The sequence below is a fragment of the Polistes canadensis genome, unplaced genomic scaffold (assembly GCF_001313835.1).
Source record: "Polistes canadensis isolate GaletaPanama2010 unplaced genomic scaffold, ASM131383v1 scaffold_192, whole genome shotgun sequence".
NCBI lineage: Eukaryota > Metazoa > Arthropoda > Insecta > Hymenoptera > Vespidae > Polistes > Polistes canadensis.
This window is the reverse complement of record NW_014569739.1, coordinates 264,463-288,953: the sequence shown is the minus strand read 5'-3', so window position 1 is coordinate 288,953 and position 24,491 is coordinate 264,463. Positions and strand designations below refer to the sequence as shown.

General features: G+C 30.1%; 1 protein-coding gene across 8 annotated transcripts; it reads left to right on the top strand.

Moving 5' to 3' along the window:
- Positions 1-1,044: 1,044 nt before the first annotated feature.
- LOC106789594 (multiple C2 and transmembrane domain-containing protein 1) lies at positions 1,045-23,326 on the top strand. 8 transcript variants are annotated; one of them, XM_014753953.1, is made up of 14 exons: positions 1,045-1,552; positions 7,550-7,832; positions 12,865-13,302; positions 13,426-13,701; positions 13,781-13,923; positions 14,138-14,329; positions 18,379-18,527; positions 18,729-19,134; positions 19,697-19,839; positions 19,929-20,288; positions 20,426-20,555; positions 21,285-21,464; positions 21,554-21,879; positions 21,954-23,323. In XM_014753953.1, exons 2-14 carry the CDS (start codon positions 7,775-7,777, stop codon positions 22,060-22,062), a joined length of 2,910 nt encoding a protein of 969 aa, XP_014609439.1. In that variant the 5' UTR covers positions 1,045-1,552; positions 7,550-7,774; the 3' UTR covers positions 22,063-23,323. The 8 variants fall into 8 exon arrangements, with proteins under 8 accessions (XP_014609439.1, XP_014609436.1, XP_014609434.1 ...); XM_014753950.1 differs by having other exon boundaries at positions 12,754-13,302; XM_014753948.1 differs by having other exon boundaries at positions 7,449-7,832; positions 12,754-13,302.
- The last annotated feature ends 1,165 nt before the right edge of the window (positions 23,327-24,491 follow it).

Below are 24,491 nucleotides of genomic sequence, written 5' to 3'. Positions count from 1 at the left end.
ACCCGAGGGTAAAGGTCATCAAGTGACTTTTTTAAATAAGTTTTCTTTTCTTCTCTCTTTTGGTCTGTTTGAGTGGTCCATCCCAGTTTATGATAGAAACGACGTAGAAATTCTATTGTAAGAAGAATGACATAATATTATAGAAGGTCCTTTGAAGAGACATCTTTACGGTATGCATTCATGCACATTAATGTGCGCGTCCGTTAACTTTCCGATAAGATGTTACGATAATAGCTATACATTAATGTACACAAATATACATACACATACACATAAACAGTATTATAAATACTAAACTATCTTAAGTGTTTGCTATTTCAGTCTCTTGTACTTATCACATTTCGAAGCTAAGGAAATGAAACTATTTTCGAAATAAATAATCGAGTAAAATCATATGAATGGGTAAAAGAAGAATCGTTAGTCCATCGCGTTCGACTTATCAACTCGATTGTTTCTTCGAGAGGTCAAGCGACTTTTTATCGAATTTCCCGAAGGACGAGGATGCCTTGTATTGTGTGTGGCCTCATGAAAATTCAGACGTCGTCGAGACGATGTCCAAAGTCATTTAGAAAAAAAAGTTTCGTATGCATGAAATCATACGGCTATCTGTTGTTTATTCTTTGACATGAGTAAGGAAGAACCGTAAAGGGGGAAGCAATTTTATTTTGCGATTTCCTAGTTCTCTTCGTTCATTAGAAACGATTATAGTTGTAGTAGTAAAGAAATGGTAATAGTAGTAGTAGTAGTAAGAAGAGACTACTAGAGTTCAGTAGTAGTAATAGTAGTAGGAAGTGTTAGTAACGAGTCACGGTAGGAGATGCATACTATGTGTATGTGTATATATATGTGTATGCATGTGAAGTAATGTTTGCACGTCGATGCTTTCATTCGCCGTCGTTCGGTCGATAGAGCCTTCTCTCTCTCTCTCTTGCTGGGGTTTACTCGACAGTGTTCGTTCCTTCTCGGATTGTTTCGGTACGTAAGAGCACTGTGCTTTGGAGTAGGGGAAGCGATTGCGAGAGGGTAGTGGTTGCGTGGTTCACCACTTAGCGATCAGTCGTCTCTCGAACGTCGGAGCGATAATATATTGTCCGAAGTTTTTCCGCACGCGGATCTCGCGTTTTTTTCTCTCTCTCCCTTTTTTCACTTCGCACACCCTTCCTTATTTTAATATTTTTTTGTTTTTGTTAATCTTTATTATATCTAATAGATCTATATTTTTCTCCTCGTCAATTTTTTTTTATTATTTCTTCCTTTTACAATATTCCGCTTGGACTTTATCGAACATATTTTTCTCTTTCTTTCTTTCACTTTTTTCTCTCTCTCTCTCTCTTCTTCTTTTTACCCCTCATCTTTAAGCTGGACATCAAAAGGGGTACACATTGAGAGTTACAAAAAGCGTGTAAAAAAGTTCGATGACGTTGTCACGCCATTTGGTCGGTCTTTGAACATCGATTGTCCCTTAGATCGGAAAAAAGTGCATACGGTAGATAGAAGAGTGCAAGGAAAAGTGCATCGAGGGAAAGATTGAGTACTAGAGCTAATTACGAGGGTACATAAATCTGCGAAGAAAACGACATTTGTTTCGTCAAGTTCAACGATACTTATTATTTCCTTTTTTTTTTTTGTTATTTTTATTTTTCGTTTTTTAATTGATAGCTTAGGGCCGTTTAGCATACATATTGGATCCTATAGGGAAAACTTTAGCTTTTCTTTTTTATCTACAAAATTCGATATCAACGAAAATGATCTTTCGCGTTCGAAGTAACTAACAATAATTTTTTTCTTTACATTGTAATATTCGAAAATCTTGAGAAAAAAAATCTCGTTTATTATTCAGCATGGGTCCAAGATATAATGGCTGTTTAAAATATTTGGAAAAATGCCATGAAAAAGCGTTTCACTCTGCGTCTAGACTTACCCCATTCAACAAGCATTAATACTAAACCTACCACGCGTGATCGCGTTTTATAATTTAAAAAAGAATGCGGTGAAAACGCATGTTATGTATCATACATTATTCTTTTATAAATATAAAGGAAAATATATTATTCACTATACAATTGGTTAAAATCTCATTCTCTATTAAAATATAGGTATTTTTTAAAGCGGTCATTTGACCACTCACAGTAGAAATAGGCATACATGAAGTGTTGGTAGGTTTAGTGTTAAATTATTATCGTACCAAGAATCACGTTTCTCGATCTACATAAATCGTGATTTATTAAGTACCCTATATCAAAATATTTGCGTCTTTTGCAAACGAAAATAATATTATAATATTTCGAATGTCAAACGAATGTCATTTATCAGAAATATATTATTATCTATTTTTAACGCGTTTTATTTCTTTTTACATTAATTGCAGGCCGAAGGCCAATGATAAGTGACCGCAAAATATATGGTACGATAAACTAAGCAAACTGTTTCTTTCTTTCTTTCATCGAATTTCATGTTGACTATTTATCCGGAATAATAGGTAATATTGACCGAAAGAATTATCGAATTTTTCGATATATAGTATGTGTAGGTTCGTGAGATAAAAACTGTAGCTTCACTGAGAGAATCGTGATATGGTTTATTAGGGGAATCGTTTACGTTGATCGATAGGGTGGATATATTACAAGTTTAACTTATGGGGTTAATTTTATTCCTCCCTTAATCGTTACATAAACAAACCTCGGTATTTATCATATTCCTGTTGACATTTGATCGTGCTCAATTAAAAACTAGGTTTATTATGTAAAAAGAAAAACTAGAATGATGCAGTATATATGCAATGTACTATTCCATATATATTGATATGTGCGTATGTATGTATATATATATATACACATTTGTTTGCATTTCAGTAATTAAAATGAAAACTTTTGCTTGAGGAAATCGAGCTCGCAGAGGGTAGATTATAAAACGGATGCGGGCGTCATGTCATACTAGTATTGATAGCAACTAGGTCGTACGTTTGTTTCTGAATTTAGCTTGATTGTTACCTTCTTTCATTATTCTTGCCCAAAATATAGCAACAGATGTTTATTTCGAATAATAAACGCGATGATTTTATTATATAATTGCGATTGATTCGTTCGATTCCATTTATCGAGATTATTTTTTTTGTATATCCACATGGTTAATTTATTTTCCACTTGACTTTTATATTTTTTTCTTGGAAATTACTCGTTCGTAGGTGAAACGATTACAATCTTTAGAATAATAAATGTTACAGTCGATAATAATTATGTATGCATATATGTTTGTAAGGACATAAAATAGCAGCTTTGAAAGTCAATAAGAGAGACGTGACTTAGGAGATATTGTTTTTTTTTTTTATGTTATTTTATTCTAGGCTTTTTTTTTTGTTAAGTGATCGATAAAACGATTGACGTATTTAATTCGCGAACAGAACAATGGCAAAGTTCCCTTGGCGTGTCCATTGTGTGGCTGAACAAATTACTCGGTAGGATGGTAATTAATTAATTGAAGATTGCAAATAGTATAGTAATTTTAATTATTCTATCGAAACTTCATACGATTAAATATAAATTATATTTAAACAAATCTATGTGATATACGATGTCAAAAATTCATTTGAAAATTCATCGAATTTTTGTTTGATATATTTGTTCTAACTCTCGCAGGAATACTTGTTATATGTGTTAAAAATATTTTATTTTATCGTATAAGTATTACACGTAATTATCTATTAGAACTGACTATCGTAATCGCAATAGATCTTTTTTAACTAGGTGTATAACTCATTAATTAGTAAGAACATTTAGTACTTAGCGCATGAAATAAGTTTAAATATATGCAGTTAGTTAATGAATAAAAAAATCGACATATTTCATTGATATTAAATTTTATTAATTTTATGATATTTACAGAATGAATATTTCATTATAAAATTTCTGAAATTGCGTTACAAAACACAAAAGTATATTTACCAATATAAGATAAACAATAATCTAAATTTGAAATAGAATTATATATATATTTAAATATTAAAAATATATTTATTGTAATCAGATTTATTATTGAAATTATTAAAATAGCTTAATCTTCTCGTATTATTGTAGGAACCTTATATTTATGTCTCTCAGTAACGTATTAATTAGAATTCAATAAGAGCTTGTTTTGTCACAATTCATAATAGTTTATATTTGAAAAAACAATTTGGCTTAAAATAGTCCATATCTAAATTTAGATTTAACTTCATGGAAAGATCTTCAGCACAAGTAGGTAATAGATTTAACACAAAGGTTAAGGAGACTGGTCTTTTTAATAGTTTCACTTGTTAGTGCAAATTGTGCATTAAATAACTAGAATACGCGTGGATGTTAAAAAAGAGTTGACACGAATGTAATGAAAACGATATGAATTAAATGGAAATATAAATAATAACTCGTGAAAAGCCATTTATGGCTTCCTTCGTCCGATTTTATTCTTTTACATAGAACCTTTTAGAAACGAGTACGGTAACGAATACAGAAAAACGAGAGAGAGAGTAAAAGAAAGAGATAACGAGTTTTATTGAAAAGATATATAATCGACTTAACCAAGAGCAGAGGGCTCAGGAAAGCTTATATTTCTGTAACTTGTTATATGAAAAACCGTGATTATTCGTTTGTGACGTCAAACGTTCATCAAATCCATCCAATTTCAACTTAATCGCAGTAATTTCGATCAAGCTTTATTATTGAAAACTTTAAATCATTTTAGGTTAAATAGAAGTAGTCACGTATACATTTAGATAGAGTTACTAGATGTGATTAATAATGAAATGATTATTTTAGAAAAATTACACATCGAAATAGTTGAATAGTATTTGTTTATATTTTAGATTTGATTTTCGTGTGATTATCGATTTTTGAATATTGACGAATCGTTTTTATTTGTACGTAATTCATTTCGAGAAATATGCTAAACACTAGTGAATAATTAATACAACAAATAATTTGTTTCGTATAAAATTTCTACCTTTTTGTAACATAAAACATTTACTTCTGAGAATCCTTAGATTCGTATTCTTCGAGTTAAATAAGTAAGTACTTCTTATAATAGTCTACTTACATTTAACATGTAGGAACTGTAGTCTTTTAATTAATTAATTTCATGCCACTTATAAACTTTCACATCTGTATCTCAATCTTCAAATTTAACATCGTTAGATTTTTTTCTTTTTAGAGCATTGAAATCATAGAGTGTCAGAAATTTTCCACCTATACCGCAAACATGATATAGCATATTACTGCAACATGTGTTATAATAACCTCAGGAATAACACCGACGTGCACAATTTACTAATTCAACAGTTTGAAGATAATAATGATGCATCAAAACAAACGATCAGCTTGTCGAATATGTTTTACAATCTAAAATTTCAATAATTCATTTTTGTTCGTTTACATTAAAGTCGATAACAACCAAAGTCATTTTGTTAATAACATTTCTTATTATTTATATATTAAAATAACATAGTTTTAATTTAGTCATATTCTCTTCAAATCTAAAATTCGAACATTTCGATTTAGTTATGGAAACAATAAAGTGATCTACTTTACGACAGCTAGTTTATAATACAACCATCTGTAATAAACTACGAGCATTTTCATAACTTTTCATCTCTTTCATTCTTTCTATCTTTATTTCACTCTTGTTAGCAGATTTTGTCGATATTATATCTCGGGTGGAAACTCGTTAGAAAGTGGGCCATCGTATTCCGTACGAAAATTACAGCTTTGAATGTATCAACTAGAACCGTTAAACATACGGGGATTTAGGAAACGAAAAGCATTCTAGTTCGACTAATTAAAGAGCGTTAATATTTGAATTACCTTTTACGATTCGCATAGATATCAAGAGTAAATGTGATTAATTGAAAATTGTTCTTCTTATGATTATTACCAAACTTATAAATTTTTGATTTTATTTTTACTTTGAATAATTTTCATTGAAAAATGAAAATATATATTAATTGTCGTACACTCTTTTCGTAAATTCTACTTTGGATTTCGATCTTTTAGGATTTTTTTTTTAAATAAATAAATAATAATAAAATATTTTATATTATATATTTGTGGTATATATAGATAAAAAATAAATATATAAATAAATAAAATAGTTATATACATTTTTCACGTAGTGATTTTCTTCTCATCATTTTCATATTTTTTTGTTTATTTATTTAAACAGGAAGAGTAACGTTAGGAAGAGTATGAATATTGTAAGTCTAATAAAAAAGAATGATATCCATTACGTGGATAGATTTTAATTATTCGATAGGTGTATATATGAGTTCGGGAAGAGGGATGAAAAGGAAAAGCATCGTTTTCGATTAATTCAATGCGTATCAGCAAATTCACGCAACAAGTCCTACGTTAATTAATTTTTACTCTAGTTTTTTCAATTTGTCGCGCCGTTGGCGACCGATCGTGGGATTCGAAGACACTTTTAATAAAAAGTATACACAAAAAATATGTTTTCCGATGGAATATATTGTGTAATAATGTATATATGTTAAAAGATTGGAATATCAAAACTGAGCTAACCAAATGATGAACAAGTGTATTCAATTAAATTAAATTTTTAAAAAATATTAAATTCTTTTAAAGTTTAATAGAAAGCTGCAAATTTATATATTAAAACAGCTATAAATCCTTGAAATTATGCTGATTATTGATAAAATGAAAAATTTTAATATATTTGAACTAATCTTATTTAATATATTTAATTAACTTGGTTGTCATCAATTGCATAGCGTATAAATATAACATCATTAAACAGTAAATAACAAATGTAAAAGTTCTCACAGTTACATTATTACTTAACTTCTATTTATTTGATTAATATTTTTATTAATTGATGGTAAGTAAATTGTAAATTAAATGATTAGTATCCATGAATATTATGTTTAGAATAAATAATAAAACGTTAGTATGAAATTGCATATTGTTTAAATTTGTTTTTTTAATTATTTTTGTTTACTGTAACAGTTTGTTATATATTAATATTTTATTATAATTATTGACAAATGATTAAATTAACAAATATTTATATAAAACATTTACAGTTTTTGTATTAATCGATGTAATACTTTTGATTTATCTTAAAGTATCGACGAAAAGAAGTTATAAAAACTCTAACCTTATTAATTAAATTGAAAATAATATACTATAAATAACGAATACCATTTAGATAGGTATAGAAGCAAAAATTGTAAATAATTACACGGGATAATGTGTTCGAAAATTGTTGTGAGAGTACGTTATAATAATTTTAGATTTTATTAAAAGAAAAAAAAACAAAAAGAAAAAGAAAAACAAATATAAGAAGAATAATTAAATACATTGGAAATGATTTAATATAAAACGTGTTTTCGAGTACGTGTGATCGGTACGCGATCGAAGCGTTCCAAAAATAGTAGCCCTTTGTTTATATTCCTTCGGGTGCAGCTTTAACTAAAAATGAAGAAAAAGAACGTTAGGCGAAGGAAGAGAAGGAGGTACGAAGGGTTGGGAGTGGTGGCTTATCGACGAAGCATTAAATTCTGCAGAATCGATGATGCTCTCGGGGGCGCGTCGACATCTTGGATCAACGTTAAATTCTTCCTAACGTGAGCTCGCGGCTACGATCGATGATCCTTAGGCCGATTATTGATATATTGGTGACGCAACATGTTATCGGAATCTGCAGTTCAAAAATTACATTTCAAGAAGAGGCTGAAAATCACCGATTTACCTGATATATCGAAGATTAATGCGCGCTCTCGGATGATAAAATGAGCAAGAGCGTGGAATTGCTTGCTGAATCGGAGGACAGTGAACAAATACCAGTCGGTGAGTAAGTAACCAAGTCGTTGGATCTTACGATGAAACGATCAATCTTATTTATATTATTTTCTTTTCTTTAAAGAGGACATTTTGGTCAAAATTTTTCGATAAATTGATATTACGGATCTAATTGATGTTGTAGGGATTCATCGATGCAAGCAGTAAACCGTTTCAAAAAAACAAAAGGAAAAGTTTTGTATTATGCAGTTTTATAATATATATCTGTTCGTTTCGGATGGATAAATATATTCGATATACGTAATTAATACGATTTATTTTATTTTTTTTTTTGTTTTACTTCGGACCATACACGCCAATCATACGCAGTAAGAATATATCTGAATTTTATTTTTAAATCTGTCAAAAAGAAACTGAAATAGTCACTTTAAGTGAGACACAAGGAACGTTTTAGAGACGTCATATTGAAGTCATCTTTTTTATTGTTAAAAATTGTTATTTCTTTTTGATAAATTTGTTTTGTTTTCTATCAATTAAAAGTGTAATGATAAGATATAAAAATAATTTCAATTATAACTTATGGTTTTTATTGAAAACAATGGCCAGAATGACCTCTTCTTTTGATATAATATATTCGAAACAAATAAATATATTAAATATTAAATTTTTTAATGAATTATTTCATTAATGGGAGTTTCAATTATTTTTTTAATGTGTTTCATTATTGGTAAACCTTATTGACTTTAATTATATTGTAAGGTTTATAAAATTTAGAAATGTTTAAAAATAAACGACTTTGGAAATATCCAAGCTATAATAAACTCGTGAATCATTTGAAAATCAGTTCAATAACAGTGGAAACTTTTAACCAAATAACAATTTACATTGAGTTACGTGCAATACATCTACATAATCAAGAATATATTGAAGCAGACTATATAAAAATCGTTTGATAGATTAAATCGTTAATAATCGAACCTTGATCATTTTCACGAATCATACTAATTCTTGGCGAATAGATGTTATGTTTGAGACGGAAAAATATATCTTGGCGAAAAGCCAACTATTATCGTACGATTTCAATATAGGATGCATCAATACATTTTGTTCCTTGTTATTAGAAAATATGAGAAATCGTTTGATGACGTATTTTTTAATAATATTAAAAATTTAATTTATTTAAAAAAGTATATATACCTATATAATAAATATTATATAAAATTAATAATATTATTATAATTAGAAAATATATACAAATATATTTATATATAATTAATATAATGTAAAAATATAATTCAATTTTTATATTTTTAATAAATACAGAGTTTCTCGATTCTATACATAAGATTCATTGTAACATTATACAACTTTATACTACACAGTATATATAAATTAAACATTTTTTGCATTAATATGCCATATGAAATTTATTTTAAAGTGATACATTTTTAATAAATATAGTTTCTCTGAATTGTATACACAACTCAATGTAACAGTATACAATTTTATACAACACGATACCACTTTGCTACACAAGTAACCAACTCTGATCCTTTTTGACTTTTTAAAATCCTTTATATGCATATTCCTATGTTTACACTAATGTTAATATTTTCACCGACCCCCACTAAACACACATTTATTATATATCACTCGTGCCTTGACATACTTATATATAACAAATTCTATTACTTATTTCATACAATGAATTATAGAAAGTAATATTTCAAAATGATTAATTTATTTAACAATTGCATTACTTAATACATAAAATGACCTCAAAAATAATATCTCCAAATAATTGATTTATATTACGCTATCTTAAATATTTCTTATTTAAATTTAAACTCACATCTCTCTTATCTTCTAACTTGGTCATTACGTTTCGGGCAAACAAAATATTCTAGTCGATATTTTCTGTGACTATTTCAAAAAAGGTTAATTCTTAAAATGGAACACGAGAAGGTCCCTGCACAATTGTGTCAGTTTTTTAACGACGTGCTTACGAATTTACGCTTCACATTGAAGTTTTATTTCTGAACTTGGAACTGCTCAGAATCGTACACACACATATAATATATATATATATATATACATACATACATATATATATATATAGATTCTCGTTTTTATTTTCATTGGATCAGCATGTCTACAGTATTGAACGGCAATGCGATATTAGAGACACCTTATCTTATATGATCTTGGAAGGAAGGTCAAAGGTAGCAGCTCTAAGATTAAGCTTCGAAGAGCAAAGTAGTAGTAGTAGAAATAATTTCTATCCTCTTTGTGTTTTTTCTTATTGATCCGTTATGGAAAAGAGTCATTCAATTTTTCGATAGAACGAATGTGTCTGTGTAAATTCTCGTTTCTCTTATTTTCTATGTAAGCTAGTTCGTCCCCCCCATCACGTTTTTTTATTCTTTCTTTCATAATTTTTCATCATTTAATTTAAACTCAAACAAGAGATATCTATTTTAGCCTTTATTAAAACACACATCACATTACTTTGAAAAATCATATATTTAAGCATATGTGTATATGTTGTATATTTCAAATTTGTAATATTTTTTCAAATCATATTAACATTTTTTTTAACGCTAAGAAGCTTACTAGCATTTTATTTTTATATAATGTCATTCCTTTCATCGGATAAAAAGGAAGCATTAGATTTATAAAATATTATATTACCTACGGAACTTATATCTTATAAAATAAATCCTTTGTTTTCCTATTGATTCCTGGAAAAGTATTTACTAATCCTAATCCGGCCTTACTCCCCGTCCATTTTCCATTTTATAGAAAATTATTTGATTAACAAATTATATACAATTAATATACTTGTTTATATAAAATATTAAAAAATTGTAAATTAATATAATAATTAATTCATATTCGAAGATTAATATTTATTAATTTTCACTTTACATAATTCTCTTTTTATAGATAGGACAAAGTAATTTAAGTTATAGAGAAGTTAACTCCTTATTTCACAGAAATTCTTTTACGTGGACAGAGCTGTTCGAAAATAGTTTAAGGCAAGTCGTTCGACTCCCTTATTCTCGATTTTTCACTGCTAGCTTTTTGCTGCTGGCTTTTTTTTCCGTTGCTAGAATCAAACGAGTTTATTTATTTAGCTGTAAGAGATTGGTACGACGATTCGATCGTGCCTGTTGTAAGATGTTTCGTGTTACCGAAAGCAGAAAAAGAAAGAAAAACAAAAAACAGAAAAAAACTTGCATTATTCTGAGTTTCATTATATTAACCACGCGTATTTTTTTCATTCGGCAAAACGTGTTTTCCTTCCATTTATCGCGAATTATCGAGCTTGTTAAAGCGATGAAAAATTCTACTGGGGAATCCTTTGAAAAAGCTCTCCTCATTTCCGATATTACGTCTTCCGTGTTGCCAGTCGATGGCATGCAAGATTAATGAGGCAGATTTTTTACGTACAAATATCTACAAGAGAGAGAGAGAGAGAGAGAGAGGGAGAGAGAAAGGTGATTTGTAGGATATATTAAAAAGTTGATCTAATCTGTTAAAAGATAACATTTTAATTTAATAGAGAGAAAGAGGCACGACGAAGTCCTTCGTAATTTCGTGTTATCGTATCGCATTGTGTTATATAAATAAAAGGAATGGAATAACATAATAATCAAGTATATGATATTCGAGTTGGTAAGTGTTAGAAGAAAATGGAATATACGTGGTGGTTAGGTAGTATATTTTTTTTTAATTACGAAATGATGTTTCTGTTTTATTGAAAATTCAAAATGGCGGTGTTTATAAGATGAAAATTAATTTTTTTCATTGGACTTATTTCCAAAGTGACTCTATGCATACGTATTTACACTTAGCTAATTAAAAAAAAAAAGAACCACAACTACAAGCTACAATTTGTATTGTGATCTACATATTAATAACATTATTGATTTGTATTTTTTATGTAGAAAGAATTAAAAAAAATTAATTACAGATAAAAATATATTAAGAAAAATTAATACGATTTCTTTATAATCGATTTGATTTGTTTTTTCTATAAGTTAGCAGGAAAAAAAACGTATAAGTAAATCTGGCTGTTCTATGGAATTAGAATTCTAGTGAAGAGGCTTAATTTTTTCACAATAGGCACGACCGACGTAGTTCACGTTAATGGCTGATATTATTTAAAATATTCTTGCAGAATTTTCATTCTTCCCTTTGTATTAGTAATGCGTTATGAATTTTAAAAAAGTATTTAAAATATCGTCATTTTGAAATTAGAAATTGGTTCGAATTAGAACTATTCGTGGATTATTATGGCATGTACAATAATTCAATTTTTAATATAAAATTCAAGTCATCCTCGTTGAAAATAATTATATTTACACTGTAGAACTGATATGTGCTTGCTTACGCGCATGTGCACATACACACACACACACACACACACACACACAGAAACATACATGGCCATACGTATGAATATGCATGCGTTGAAATACATTGCATATAGATGTAGTATTCTTCAAGATAGATGGAAATATTTTTATTAAATATACACCAATTAAAATAATCTTCCTTCGTCATTAATCCTTGTTGACTGTTTCCCCAAACGAAATAAATCATTGTTATGTCTGACATTAGATTAGATTTTCTTCGTAGAGTTAGAATATATTTCCATATTGTATATTCAATTTTTATACAAAAAAATGTCTAAATTAATGAAAATAATCGTTATTTTGAAATCATAATAACTGCTTTTTATATCATTGTTGCACAAATAATTTCATTTATTAATATAAATTGTCCGATCAATCATCAATCCAATAATCGTTTAGATGCTAGACCGAACACGAAGAAATTACATGAACACGCATATACACGTACAAACATATACATATTGAAAAAAAAAAAAAAAACAATACACATTTAAATATTATAAACGTGAAAAAAAAAGCAGAATTTTGATTTTAACATGAAACACCAGAGGAACTACTCCCTGCGATCGTGGCTAAAAAAATGAAAAGAAAAAGAAAAGTAAAAGATACGAAAAGGGGAAAACTAAAGAGAAAAATATGCTTGTGGATCGCATGTTCAGATAACACTACAGAAGAAAGATCCAGACTGAATTTGAACGGGAGCAGACAGCTCTCGAAAAGCGCCACGGAGCTCCGGGACAACGATATCGAGAAACTCTCGCCGTCTAGGCGTGGCGAGGTTGTTGGTGAGTCCGGGGTGATACATCACCACCGGCATCATCGGCACGCAACGTCGGTGGCACAACGCACGCATACCTTCTTTGCAACATTGAAGAGCCGTTGGGCTCGTAGCCGTAGCAAAGAAAGAAAAAAATCCAAGGATGGTGGTGGTGGTGGTGGTGGTGGTCTTGGAGTCCCATCGACCCAAGAGGCAACAACAACAACAACCTACAAAACTCCTGGAATCGAATCTGATTATGCGGCTGATTATTCTTCTGAACATAGCAGAAGTTCATCTGCCACGCAAAGTCCAGCAAGACATTGTCTCAAACACCCAGGTATATTTTGGAATATAACCTATTATTATCCAATCTCATTGTGAATATTTTCATTGGTGATTGTTTTGTGGAAAAATATATAAATACTACAAATGGATTATCTATTAATAAAAACAACTTCAGAATCACCATTGACACGATCAGGAAGAGACAAAATTTTAACCATGCAAGAGGATAGTCCTGGCAAATGCAGCGATGCATCTTCGAAGGGATCCTTGAATCGTCAGAGTTTCAAGGACGTTCATATCAGCGAGGATGCACGTGGTTCGAATCAGGACGGTGCTTACGTTCAAGACGAAATTATAAGGAGGAGGGAATTAGCGTTAAGACAACACGCTTTCTTTCAATTACGTCTTCACATCAGGAGAGGTGCCAATCTGGTAGCCATGGACAGATGTGGTAAAGGACTCATTTCGAAGGATTATTATTATCTTCGGCTTTTATAACTAAAGGAATCTGATATAAAATGATATCGTAGGTGCTAGCGATCCGTATGTGAAGATCAAGTCTTCTGGAAGGTTGTTGCATAAATCACGAACGGTTCATCGGGATTTAAATCCAGTTTGGGATGAAAGTGTCACTCTGCCAATAGAAGATCCTTTTCAACCGTTAACTATCAAGGTAGGTATAATATTATCATCAATATTTCTTTTTATCCTCGTTAATTAATTCGTTTATTAAGTTAGTTCCTTTGCCATTCGTCTTACTCACAATCAATATCAAATAATATATATTTGATTGAACAGAGCAGATAGAAAATCAGAGTATCGATCGTTTGATCTGCCTCTCTTGATATTTTTTGTCGACTAGCAAACGACCTTCGACGTTTCGACAGGTCTTCGATTACGACTGGGGCCTCCAGGATGACTTTATGGGAGCTGCTCAATTAGACTTGACGCAGTTTGATCTAGGTAATCCGCAAGATGTAACCCTGGAATTAAAAGATCCAGCCAGGCCGAAACAACATTTGGGTGAAGTCTACCTCACTGGTACACTTTGGCCGAGAAATCAACAGGAGAAGGAACAGGTATTTCCTTTATTAAATTTTATCATTTCATTCTAAAATTATAAGTAACATTTTCATCGTTCTCTCTTTATTTCTTAAAAAAAAGAAAAAACATCAGAACGTATGGAGCAAACTGTTTCGATGTTAGATTCTGCATATTAAAACAATAAAACAAATTTATATAAACATACGTCCCAGTTGACATTGTTTTCAAGCTAAAGCGAGTTTCTTCTTTAATAAACTCTTATCTTTTTACTTTCACAAAAGATGTGAACACAAAGAGACGTTTTACCATTGGCTGTCTCACCTCTAGGTATTGTTCTTTTATTTCTTCAGGTATTGTTTGGATTTACAGAAAAGTCTTGTTCAATTTTCTTTTCGAACTATTTCAACATTGTCGACGAATGTTCTATATGCGATAGATCTAAGATAATCTTAGAAAGTATTAATAATTTATTAGATTCAAATTGGACATTCTAGCAACCAAGGAAATAGTATTTTCATCTATCGATTTATTCGAAAATTGTTCATTCAAAAATAATCTCCCAATTCGATTAATATACATGAGATTGGTAAGAAGAAGTTTTGACAGTATAAAAATACAAAATTTAACGTTGACTTCTGTTCGGAAATAAATAAATGGAATTAATTCAACTACTCTTACATTTCGATAGAATAACCGACATAAACTAATATAAACAATTTCTTATAACTTTTTTTAAAACAGAGTTAAATAGAGCTTACATTTGTATAAGTTCTTGTTATTATTTTCTTATGCAGAGTCCATCGTTAAAGCAATTTTCTGAACAAACAGAACATCGTATATAACTTTGGAGAATTGTTTAAATTTCGTTAAAAATATAATAGGAATAGCGAAATTAAAGAAAACCAAGAGTATTTCTCTTTCGTAGTATTTTTAAGAAATTTATTTTAAAATCCTCTTCCTCGAATTAAGTTTATTTTAATTTCTTTTTATTATCAGTATTGATGAGAAAAAGAAATAGAAAAATTAATTATGATATTGTTGAAAAATCGATTGTTTTATGTTACATGATTATATTATGTTGAAATCATAGCGTAAAACTTATTGTCAAGTTTATAATTTACTGATAGGTACATACGTATTTGTCTACACACGTCATCGTCGTTGTCTGCTTATCCGTTTATCTACACAAGAAATCCATTACCTATCAATGGTGATTGCATCGTAGAGGTTTCAGTGTGTTCCTTTTCAAGATTGATAATGTACGAACATTAGCAAATCTTTTTTCTTTTTTAATAAAAAAATTCCTTGAATTTTTACTATCGTACATTAAAAGTATTCGTATAAAAAAGAAAAAAAAAAAAAAAGAAAAAAATAGAAATCTTATTGCAAAATAAAGAAAACTTCTTCGAGTACAACAAATAATTATAGTTTTATTATACGTAATATTTTTTTTTACTTAATATTCATACAACTTATATTTTATATAACGAAGAAAATTATTTTTACGTTAAAATAATAACTTTAAAATAATAATAATAAATAAAAACATTAAAAGAGAGAGTAACGAGCATCGAAATAAATATGATGAATAATAAATAAGATTATAATTTTTTATGTCATACTTAACTTTGATCCCCTTTGTTAACTCTCAATCGATATTCCTTATTTCTTTTATTTTATAATATATAAATAATTTGAATATAAAAAACAATAAATGATAAAATGAATTCGTACAAAATTTTTAGACGTATTGTTAATAGATAATTATTGATACACGTCATACATAACGCATATTTTCAAATTGAGCGCTATTTCGCGGCAAGTCAACGAAGTTATTTAACACGGACTATGGCAAACTCGGTTATCAGAGAGAGAAAGAGAGAGAGAGAGAAAGAGAGAGAGAGAGAGAGAGAGAGAGAGAGAGACATGTTTATCGTTCTACGTAAGTTTCCTGATACGTCACATATGGAGAGGGAAAAGAGAGACAGACGGCCGCTCGTGTGGCCGCTTGAGAGATTAAGTTAAACGCGTTTAACGTTTCAGTCGAAACGCAAACGTTTCGCGATAAAATTTTCTCGGCTTGTGTGTCATTTACTTTTTTCTTTTTATAAGAGCACGCTCACATCGGTCATGCGGGTTTTAATGTTGGAAATGTCGATTTTATACTAAAAAGAAAAAAAAAAAATAATAATAGCACCGACTACGTTAAAATATTGAACAAACAGGTTTTTATCAGTATTCTCACGTTTATGGATAATATTGTGTGTGTGTGTGATGATACAACTATTTTCGGGAACAATTGTAATTAATAATTTTTAAGTTATTCTTGTTTTTTGTTTTTTTTTTTTAATTAGAATAACGAATAATACGAATTTATTAAATGATTTTCAATGATTCGATTGTGCGTCTTACGTTTTAATTATTTTCGTGAGTCATATATATTTTAAATACAGCATGGTTTACTTTTGCTAACGTAACACTGGTTGACGTCCTTCTCTTTCATTGTCATCATAACTTGAGAATATCATTTTTCTTGAATATTTTATAAACGAATTACGAAACAAGTTGTTCAGTTTCAATTTTATATCATTCACAAGATGGACAGGTATGAAATGACCAGTAAATTGGTATCTATGAATCATCGTTTTAATGTTCTGTCGGTATATCTATCAGTTCAAATAAAAAAGTTTCTACTTACATAAGTACATATATATATACCTATGTGTAAGTCATTTATCTCTATAGTTACCGAATAGAATTTTTGTTCTTCTATGATAAGAAAATATTTGAATTTGTTATTTTGGACTGGATACTATTATATTCGATGAAAAAAATTACGTTCAGAGGAAATAGAAATTTCTTTGATCCTGAAGATGATAAAATAAAGAGGAAAAATCATGTTTTTAAATGATTAAAAAATAAATGAGATCGATTGATAAAATAAATAAAGAATCAGGTATATAAATATACACGAATTGTTTTGATATCTCATTTAAATCAAATAATCTTTTTTTTTGGATCAAATTATCTGGAAAAAAAAAAAAGAATAATATATAAACATGAACGATTCGAAGCAGAATGTTAACCCTTCGAAAGAAATATCAGCATCGAATGAGAAAGAAAAATCTGTTGAAAATTCAGAAATCGATTCGACAATGGTGGCTCATTGTTTATCGTTGAACAATGATTCAGAAAATAATAGTTACTTCGATCAAAAAGAACATTGTGATGTGGAAGCTCCTTTAATGGGAACTTCGAAGGATGATCCTAATCGTAAGGTTAAGGATGAGGAAGTATCATCAATTGTGGTAGATCCACCGAGGGTAGTAGGTTCATCGTCTTCGATTAAAAAAACAACCATTGAACAGGATAAAAAAGTCGAAAGACAAAAAGAAAGGAGTACAATAGGGGCGTTGAAAAATTCGATAGATAAGAAATTAGGCTCGGTCGAAAAGAAACTTGAGGATCGTGTCGAAAAAATGTTTGAGGATAATATTGAAAAGCATCCTTGGTTGATACCGATCGAGAATTGGATCATCGATCGATGCAAATCCGACGCAAATGATAAATCCCATTCTAAAAAGATTCAAGATACTTGTCTTCCCAAGGAGACAACTTATGAATTTAAATTCGTTGCGGCCGAGGGAGCCAACGAGGAGCCCAAAATCGAAAGTATTTTAAAGGAAAAACCAAAAAGAGGAATTCGAAAATTGGCATCGACGAAATTGAAACGATCATCTATCGATGAACAAACTATAATTTCACATTTTCAAAATATCGACAAATCATTCCGATCTCACAGTGCCGAGGACGTGTCCGTTATTGGAAATCGATCAACAGATTCGGAAGAAATGTTGATCTTGAAAGAAGTCAAACCGAATAATCCGCTTTTTGATAGATTGGTAGTTAATGTTAAAGAAAAAATGGAAGACATACATAGGGTATCAACATTATTATTTTTGTTTTTCCTCTTCATAATTTTTCTTAATATTATAAAGGACAATAATTATCATTGTTTGGATGTATGCATAAATTTAGTTATATGATTTTAAAATATGAATAATATGAAATCCTCAAATTTCAGTACTTCCAAAGGACTAATCGGTTGGCAGACGTGAATAGAAAATTAAAGTCGCAAATATGGAGTTCGGTAGTAACGATTGTTCTAGTGGAAGCAAAAAACTTGTTACCGATGGATATCGATGGTTTGTCCGATCCCTACGTTAAATTTCGGTAAATATATAAATATATATATATACGGGGAAAGAGTTTTCAAATATATATTGGTCAATTAAATAATCTAATATATTAAATAAATGACGAATGGCGATTTTGTGTAAATTCTTTCCTTAAATACGAGATATTAATTTTGATAAAAATTTGGTAAAAATTACGAAAATATATTAAATTGTTTGACCAACTTTTTGTGTTCAGCCTTGGTACGGAAAAATACAAATCAAAAGTTGTAAACAAGACTTTAAATCCGGTATGGCTGGAACAATTCGATCTTCATCTTTACGAGGACCCTTATTTAGGACAGGAATTGGAAGTAACAGTTTGGGATCGTGACAGAAGTCATCAGGATGATCTTATGGGTCGGACCGTTATTAATTTGGCAACGTTGGAACGAGAAACTACTCATCGATTATGGCGAGATCTCGAAGATGGTTCCGGAAATATTTTTCTTCTTTTAACTATCAGCGGAACTACAGCGAGCGAGACCATAAGTGATTTAGCTGCCCACGAAGAAACGCCTAGAGAGAGGTCGAATTTAATTCAAAGATATTCTTTAACAAACACGTTGCAAAGGCCTCGCGATGTTGGTCATCTGACGGTGAAGGTAATTGCAGATAATTGGTATCTTTATTAGTATCGTTAGTGTGCTAAAATGTAATTGTATTGGAATATTTATGCAGATTTTTAAGAAACTAATTAACATTATTATATTTCGATATATTATAAGTATATATTATATTTAAAAATATTCTATGTATATATATATATACATCGAATATATATTTAATATATTTATTTATTAGCACGAAATATTTTCGGGCAAATCAATACTTGACTTTAATAAATTGATTTGACGTTCCGATAAAAAAAAAGAAAAAAAAATCAAGGACGTTTACTTCAATCAATCATTAAATATAGAATATTACTTATTAAATACGAGTACCTACCTTGGTTTAATCGATCCTTATAATTAATAAATAAATAGATTATTCTCTTTGATAAGAGATTTCGGATAACTCTTTACTCCTCGTTCTAAATGAGGAAACTAGATCTGGTTTATATTTCCATTGATTTTTTAAAGCTATATCATCCATTTTAATCAAGTACCATCTATATTGATCTCACTCGTGCTGTCTATTATTCGTTTGGTGTTCATTACTTTTCAGATATATCGAGCTCAAGGTCTCGCAGCAGCTGATCTCGGTGGGAAGAGTGACCCTTTTTGCGTCCTGGAATTGGTGAATGCTAGATTGCAAACACAAACTGAATATAAAACATTGGCTCCTAATTGGCAAAAGATTTTCACCTTGTAAGTTGTTCGTTCTTTTGACGATTTCAGATAAAATATTAATAATTCGAATGATTCATTTCTTTCTTTCTTTCTTTCTTTCCACGTAGTAACGTGAAGGACATTAATTCGGTGCTAGAAGTAACGGTTTATGACGAAGATAGGGATCACAAAGTTGAATTTCTTGGTAAAGTCGCTATTCCATTATTGAGAGTTCGTAACGGTGAGAAAAGATGGTATGCACTGAAGGATAAGAAATTGAGAGGTCGGGCTAAGGGTAATTCACCTCAAATTCTTCTTGAAATGACTGTAATTTGGAACGTATTCAGAGCTTGCATCAGAACTCTCAATCCTAAGGAGAAAAAGTATATGGAACCTGAGATCAAGTTTAAGAGACAGGTTTTTCTGAGAAACGTACTTAGGCTCAAAGCGATCATCCTATTCTTTATCGAAATGGGAAAGTATATGCAGTGAGTGGCTTTTCTCGATGTTATAAAAAATAAAATTCTGATAAAAACAAATAACAATCATTAAAAATGATAATTAAATCTATATAGTATCCTTTGTCTATTTTACATTCGATTTTTTTCTTTCTTCCTACGGTTAGGAGTTGCTGGGAATGGGAAAGTAAACCAAGAAGCATATTTGCCCTGATCATCTTCGTTCTTGGATGTTATTATTTCGAACCCTACATGATACCAGCATTGGCTTTATTAATTCTACTCAAATATTATCTGGTAAGAATAATTTCTAACAACGATGATGCTTCATGTATATACAACAAACCCTTAAACTCGCTCGATTGCTTAAAACACTTGCTGTGCCGATATTGCAACTACATTTTATCGAATATCCCTTAAACCAACCTATAACCTCTCTACAATTTTCAACAAATCGATAGTAGAAACTGAGATTAAATAGATTTTAGTTATTACAAAATTAGAGCACTTTAATTGGTTTTTATAAGGTTCTTCCCAAAAGTAGATTGGAATCCTGCATATAATCGATTGCATTGTGAATAAAGCAAGATAAACCATTTATAATTTACCAAGCTAGAATATCCTATAAATATATTAGAATTCGCCCATTTTTTTGTTATACCTCTCTATTTGAAATAATAATGCTAATGAAGATTACTTAAGCATGGATGAAAAATAAGCTGGAATCTATCCGAGTGGAATACTTTAGCAGCCCACTGTCAACCACTCTGACACCTGTCGATCCACCGGTAATCTTACTACTAGTAGAAATAGTAGTAGTTTACGTCGTTACCTTTATACATACATAGTTACATACATAGTTACATACATAGAATCTTGATTTGTCTCTCTCTATTTCTCTATCTCTCTCTTTTTCTTTCTTTTTCTCTCTTATTCTCTTTTGATCTTTTTCTGAGACACGCTTGATAGAAGTAATCTGTCACTTGATCGCAATGCTGCATGTCGTGTTTCTTTGGTATCGGCCAGCTTAACAAGGAGGATAGGAGTGGATTCAATCAGTGGATTTGCGGACAGGTCGCCGCAGTTACTGGTGCATCATTTACGCATCAAACGAGCCCTCATTTTCAAGATACTTCGGAATTGGCATCAGATGATGGACCGGTAACACCAGGTGACGATGACGATGACGAGGACGATAAAGACAAAGTGAGTACACACCGGATAATTATTATTTCGATCTAATGACGTCCAATCGATCGAGAAAAGACGAACTCACGATGATAAATCATTTGCAGGAGGAAAAGAAGAGTCTGAAGGAACGATTACAGGCGATTCAGGAGGTCACCCAAACTGTACAGAACTCCATTGGTTACATCGCCAGTCTTTGCGAGAGAATAAAGAATCTTTTCAATTTTACAGTTCCTTATCTCAGCTATTTAGCTATGACCTTGGCCATAATCGGTGCAGCTGTTCTCTATTATATACCAGTCAGATATCTTATACTTGCCTGGGGCGTTAACAAATTTTCCAGAAAAATCTTTAGGCCACATACTGTGCCTAATAACGAGATACTTGATCTAATATCTCGAGTACCTGACGACGAGGAGATCCTTAACTACAGGTAAATTAATAACACGTTAACATAAAAGTTCTGATTTTGAAGAGTAAAACGATATTTGGCTATTTTATTTATAGGGAATTAAAACCATTACCTACTGCTGATTGTGAAAGAGGAGGAGTCCCGGGTTTTAGCGGTGGGAACACTGCGAAGAGGGAACAACGGAAAAGACATAAAGTGGCGTAACAGAATGGCCCGCGGCCGGAAGTCGCGGGTCCAAGGTCATCCAGTATACTGAAGTCGGTACTCTTACGTAGGAGATTGAAAAATCGAAAAGAAACTACCGATAATCCGGATCAAGTCGTCGACATCGATTAATCGTCGAACGATATATGATCAGCTGGATGAAGATCGAGGGGGAAGAAAAATCGTCGTTTTTACCATCTTGATGATTTCACCAACGACTAATACGTGTATCTATCTATCTTTTTTCCCGAAGGTCATCCCAGTGAACTTGCTCGATCGATAACTGGGACACAAACGTAGGGAATGAGATAAAGAGATGTATAGATAGATAGATAGATAGATAGATAGATAAATAGTTGGATAGATAGTATCTCAGTGAGATAAAATTGACGTGTAAAACGATCTTACTCTCACAAGAAATATATATATCTATCCTTTAGTATATTACAAATAGAATACGTTCTTTCATTGGTCGGAAATATATGAGACGAGTTTTGAATTAGACATTATCGTGCTCAAAGCTAAATTTTCTGCTTAATTGTTCGCTATTATTGAATAAAATATTCGCTGATACGTTGACGATTCATACTTTATGAATTACGATCCTTGTGATCTTATGAAATCATCCTCGTCGTTTAGCTTTGTTATCACTATTTCTTCCTTTTTTTAGATTTATTTATTTACGAAACAGAATATCTACGTAATTCTTGTTTCTATTTATACACACACACAATAAATCGTTATTGTATAATAAAGGAGCTTCCAATTGTAATGAAAACAAAAGGAGCATGTTAATTGACGCGATGATTTCTAATCGAGTACAAATCCTTCCCAAGAAATAGTTAAAGTTTTAGTAGGGGATTTTTTATCTATTTTACGTGTCAACTTTTTATCATCATGCGAGTTGCGAATGATTTTTACGCGTTCGTTGAGCTTTATTGTTGCACACTCTTCGATTTTACGATTAAATAGAAAATCATTGTATGTATTCCTTTTCACACTTGTCGACATTTTTGAGATTTCATCGGTATTTATCAAAAAGAAAAAAAGAAAAAGAAAAAATAGGAAAGAAAATAAAAGGATTTGGACAAGCGACCAACAACACGTTATATTATATAACACATATTATATATAATATATTTCTTATCAAGAAAAACATCATTTAAACGATAATCTCTCATTGTTGGGAATAATTTGTTAAACATAAACAAATATGAATAATAAAAGAAGAAAAATTAAAAGAAAATATAAAAAGAAAAAAAAGTAACAGGAAAAGAAGGAAAGAAATAATGAAGATTTAGAGAAATAATAAATCGCCTATACATTTTGATATTATCTCTGTGTATTTTTATGATAAGATTATTCGTATATTATATATTATAATAATAAGAAGAAGATTTATATAAATTGATGATGTTTTTCTCTTAAACTTTAAAAATTAGATTAACGGATAAAGAAAATTATACGAATGTGTAAATCTTGTCTTTATCGGCGAAGATCTTATTTCGAAAAAAAATTTTCTCAACAAATATTTGAGAAACTTTTTCCGACGGAATCTCTTTGAAAGTATCTCCTATGGAAAATAGATGGCATTTAAAATAAAAATGATGCTATTGCGATTAAATATATATATATATAAAATATATATTATGTGCTGATAATTATTACAGGAACCTGACAATGAGGCAAAAAATATTGTAACAATTGATTTTATGATTCATCTTGTATTACAATTATTAATATTATTAAAAAAAATCATAGGATTAATTTTTTTTTTTGACAATTTTTTTACTTATACTCGCCCCCCTATTATTATAATTACCGGCACATAAATATATAAGAAATTGAATAAAATTTCGATTAAAACCAAATAGTAATAACGAATAATAAATGACATTAATAAACGTTAAGGTTTCCATTTCTCTGGTGAACACGCATCGATCGTTTCGTCCATTGGTGTTATAGATTAACCATTGAAATTGTTAACGTCTAATGAAAACGATTAGAATGCGTGAGAGCGAGAGAGAAGGCGAGAAAAAAATTATATAGCTAAATAATAATAATAATAATAATAATAATAATAATTAAAGAAGAAATAAAGAGAGTAAATTAAATTATAAAAAGATATATAAAAATATGTTAAATAGAATGTGAACGGAAGAGAGAGAAAGAAAATAGAAAACGAGGAATGATATGACAAAAAAAAAAGAAAAGAGAAAATAGCATCTTATATCGTATAGTAAATATTCTGCATACAATCTGTACTCGTCATGAAATTTCATTATCACGATTATTGCAGATTATAAACCAGGTGAAATATCTTTAAAATTACATATATTCATGCATACGTTTGATTAATGAATATCGCGTCTTTATTCTCACGCACACGTATACACACATACATACATACATAAATTTACAACGTACAC

What these genes read in the sequence shown, in the direction of transcription:
- LOC106789594 (XM_014753950.1), top strand. Translation starts at nt 7,775, where the DNA reads ATGAGCAAGAGCGTGGAATTGCTTGCTGAATCGGAGGACAGTGAACAA. An exon ending in TTCTACTCAAATATTATCTG is followed by an intron (nt 20,556 to 21,284) that starts GTAAGAATAATT and finishes GGTATCGGCCAG; the next exon opens with CTTAACAAGGAGGATAGGAG. An exon ending in ACGAGGACGATAAAGACAAA is followed by an intron (nt 21,465 to 21,553) that starts GTGAGTACACAC and finishes AATCATTTGCAG; the next exon opens with GAGGAAAAGAAGAGTCTGAA.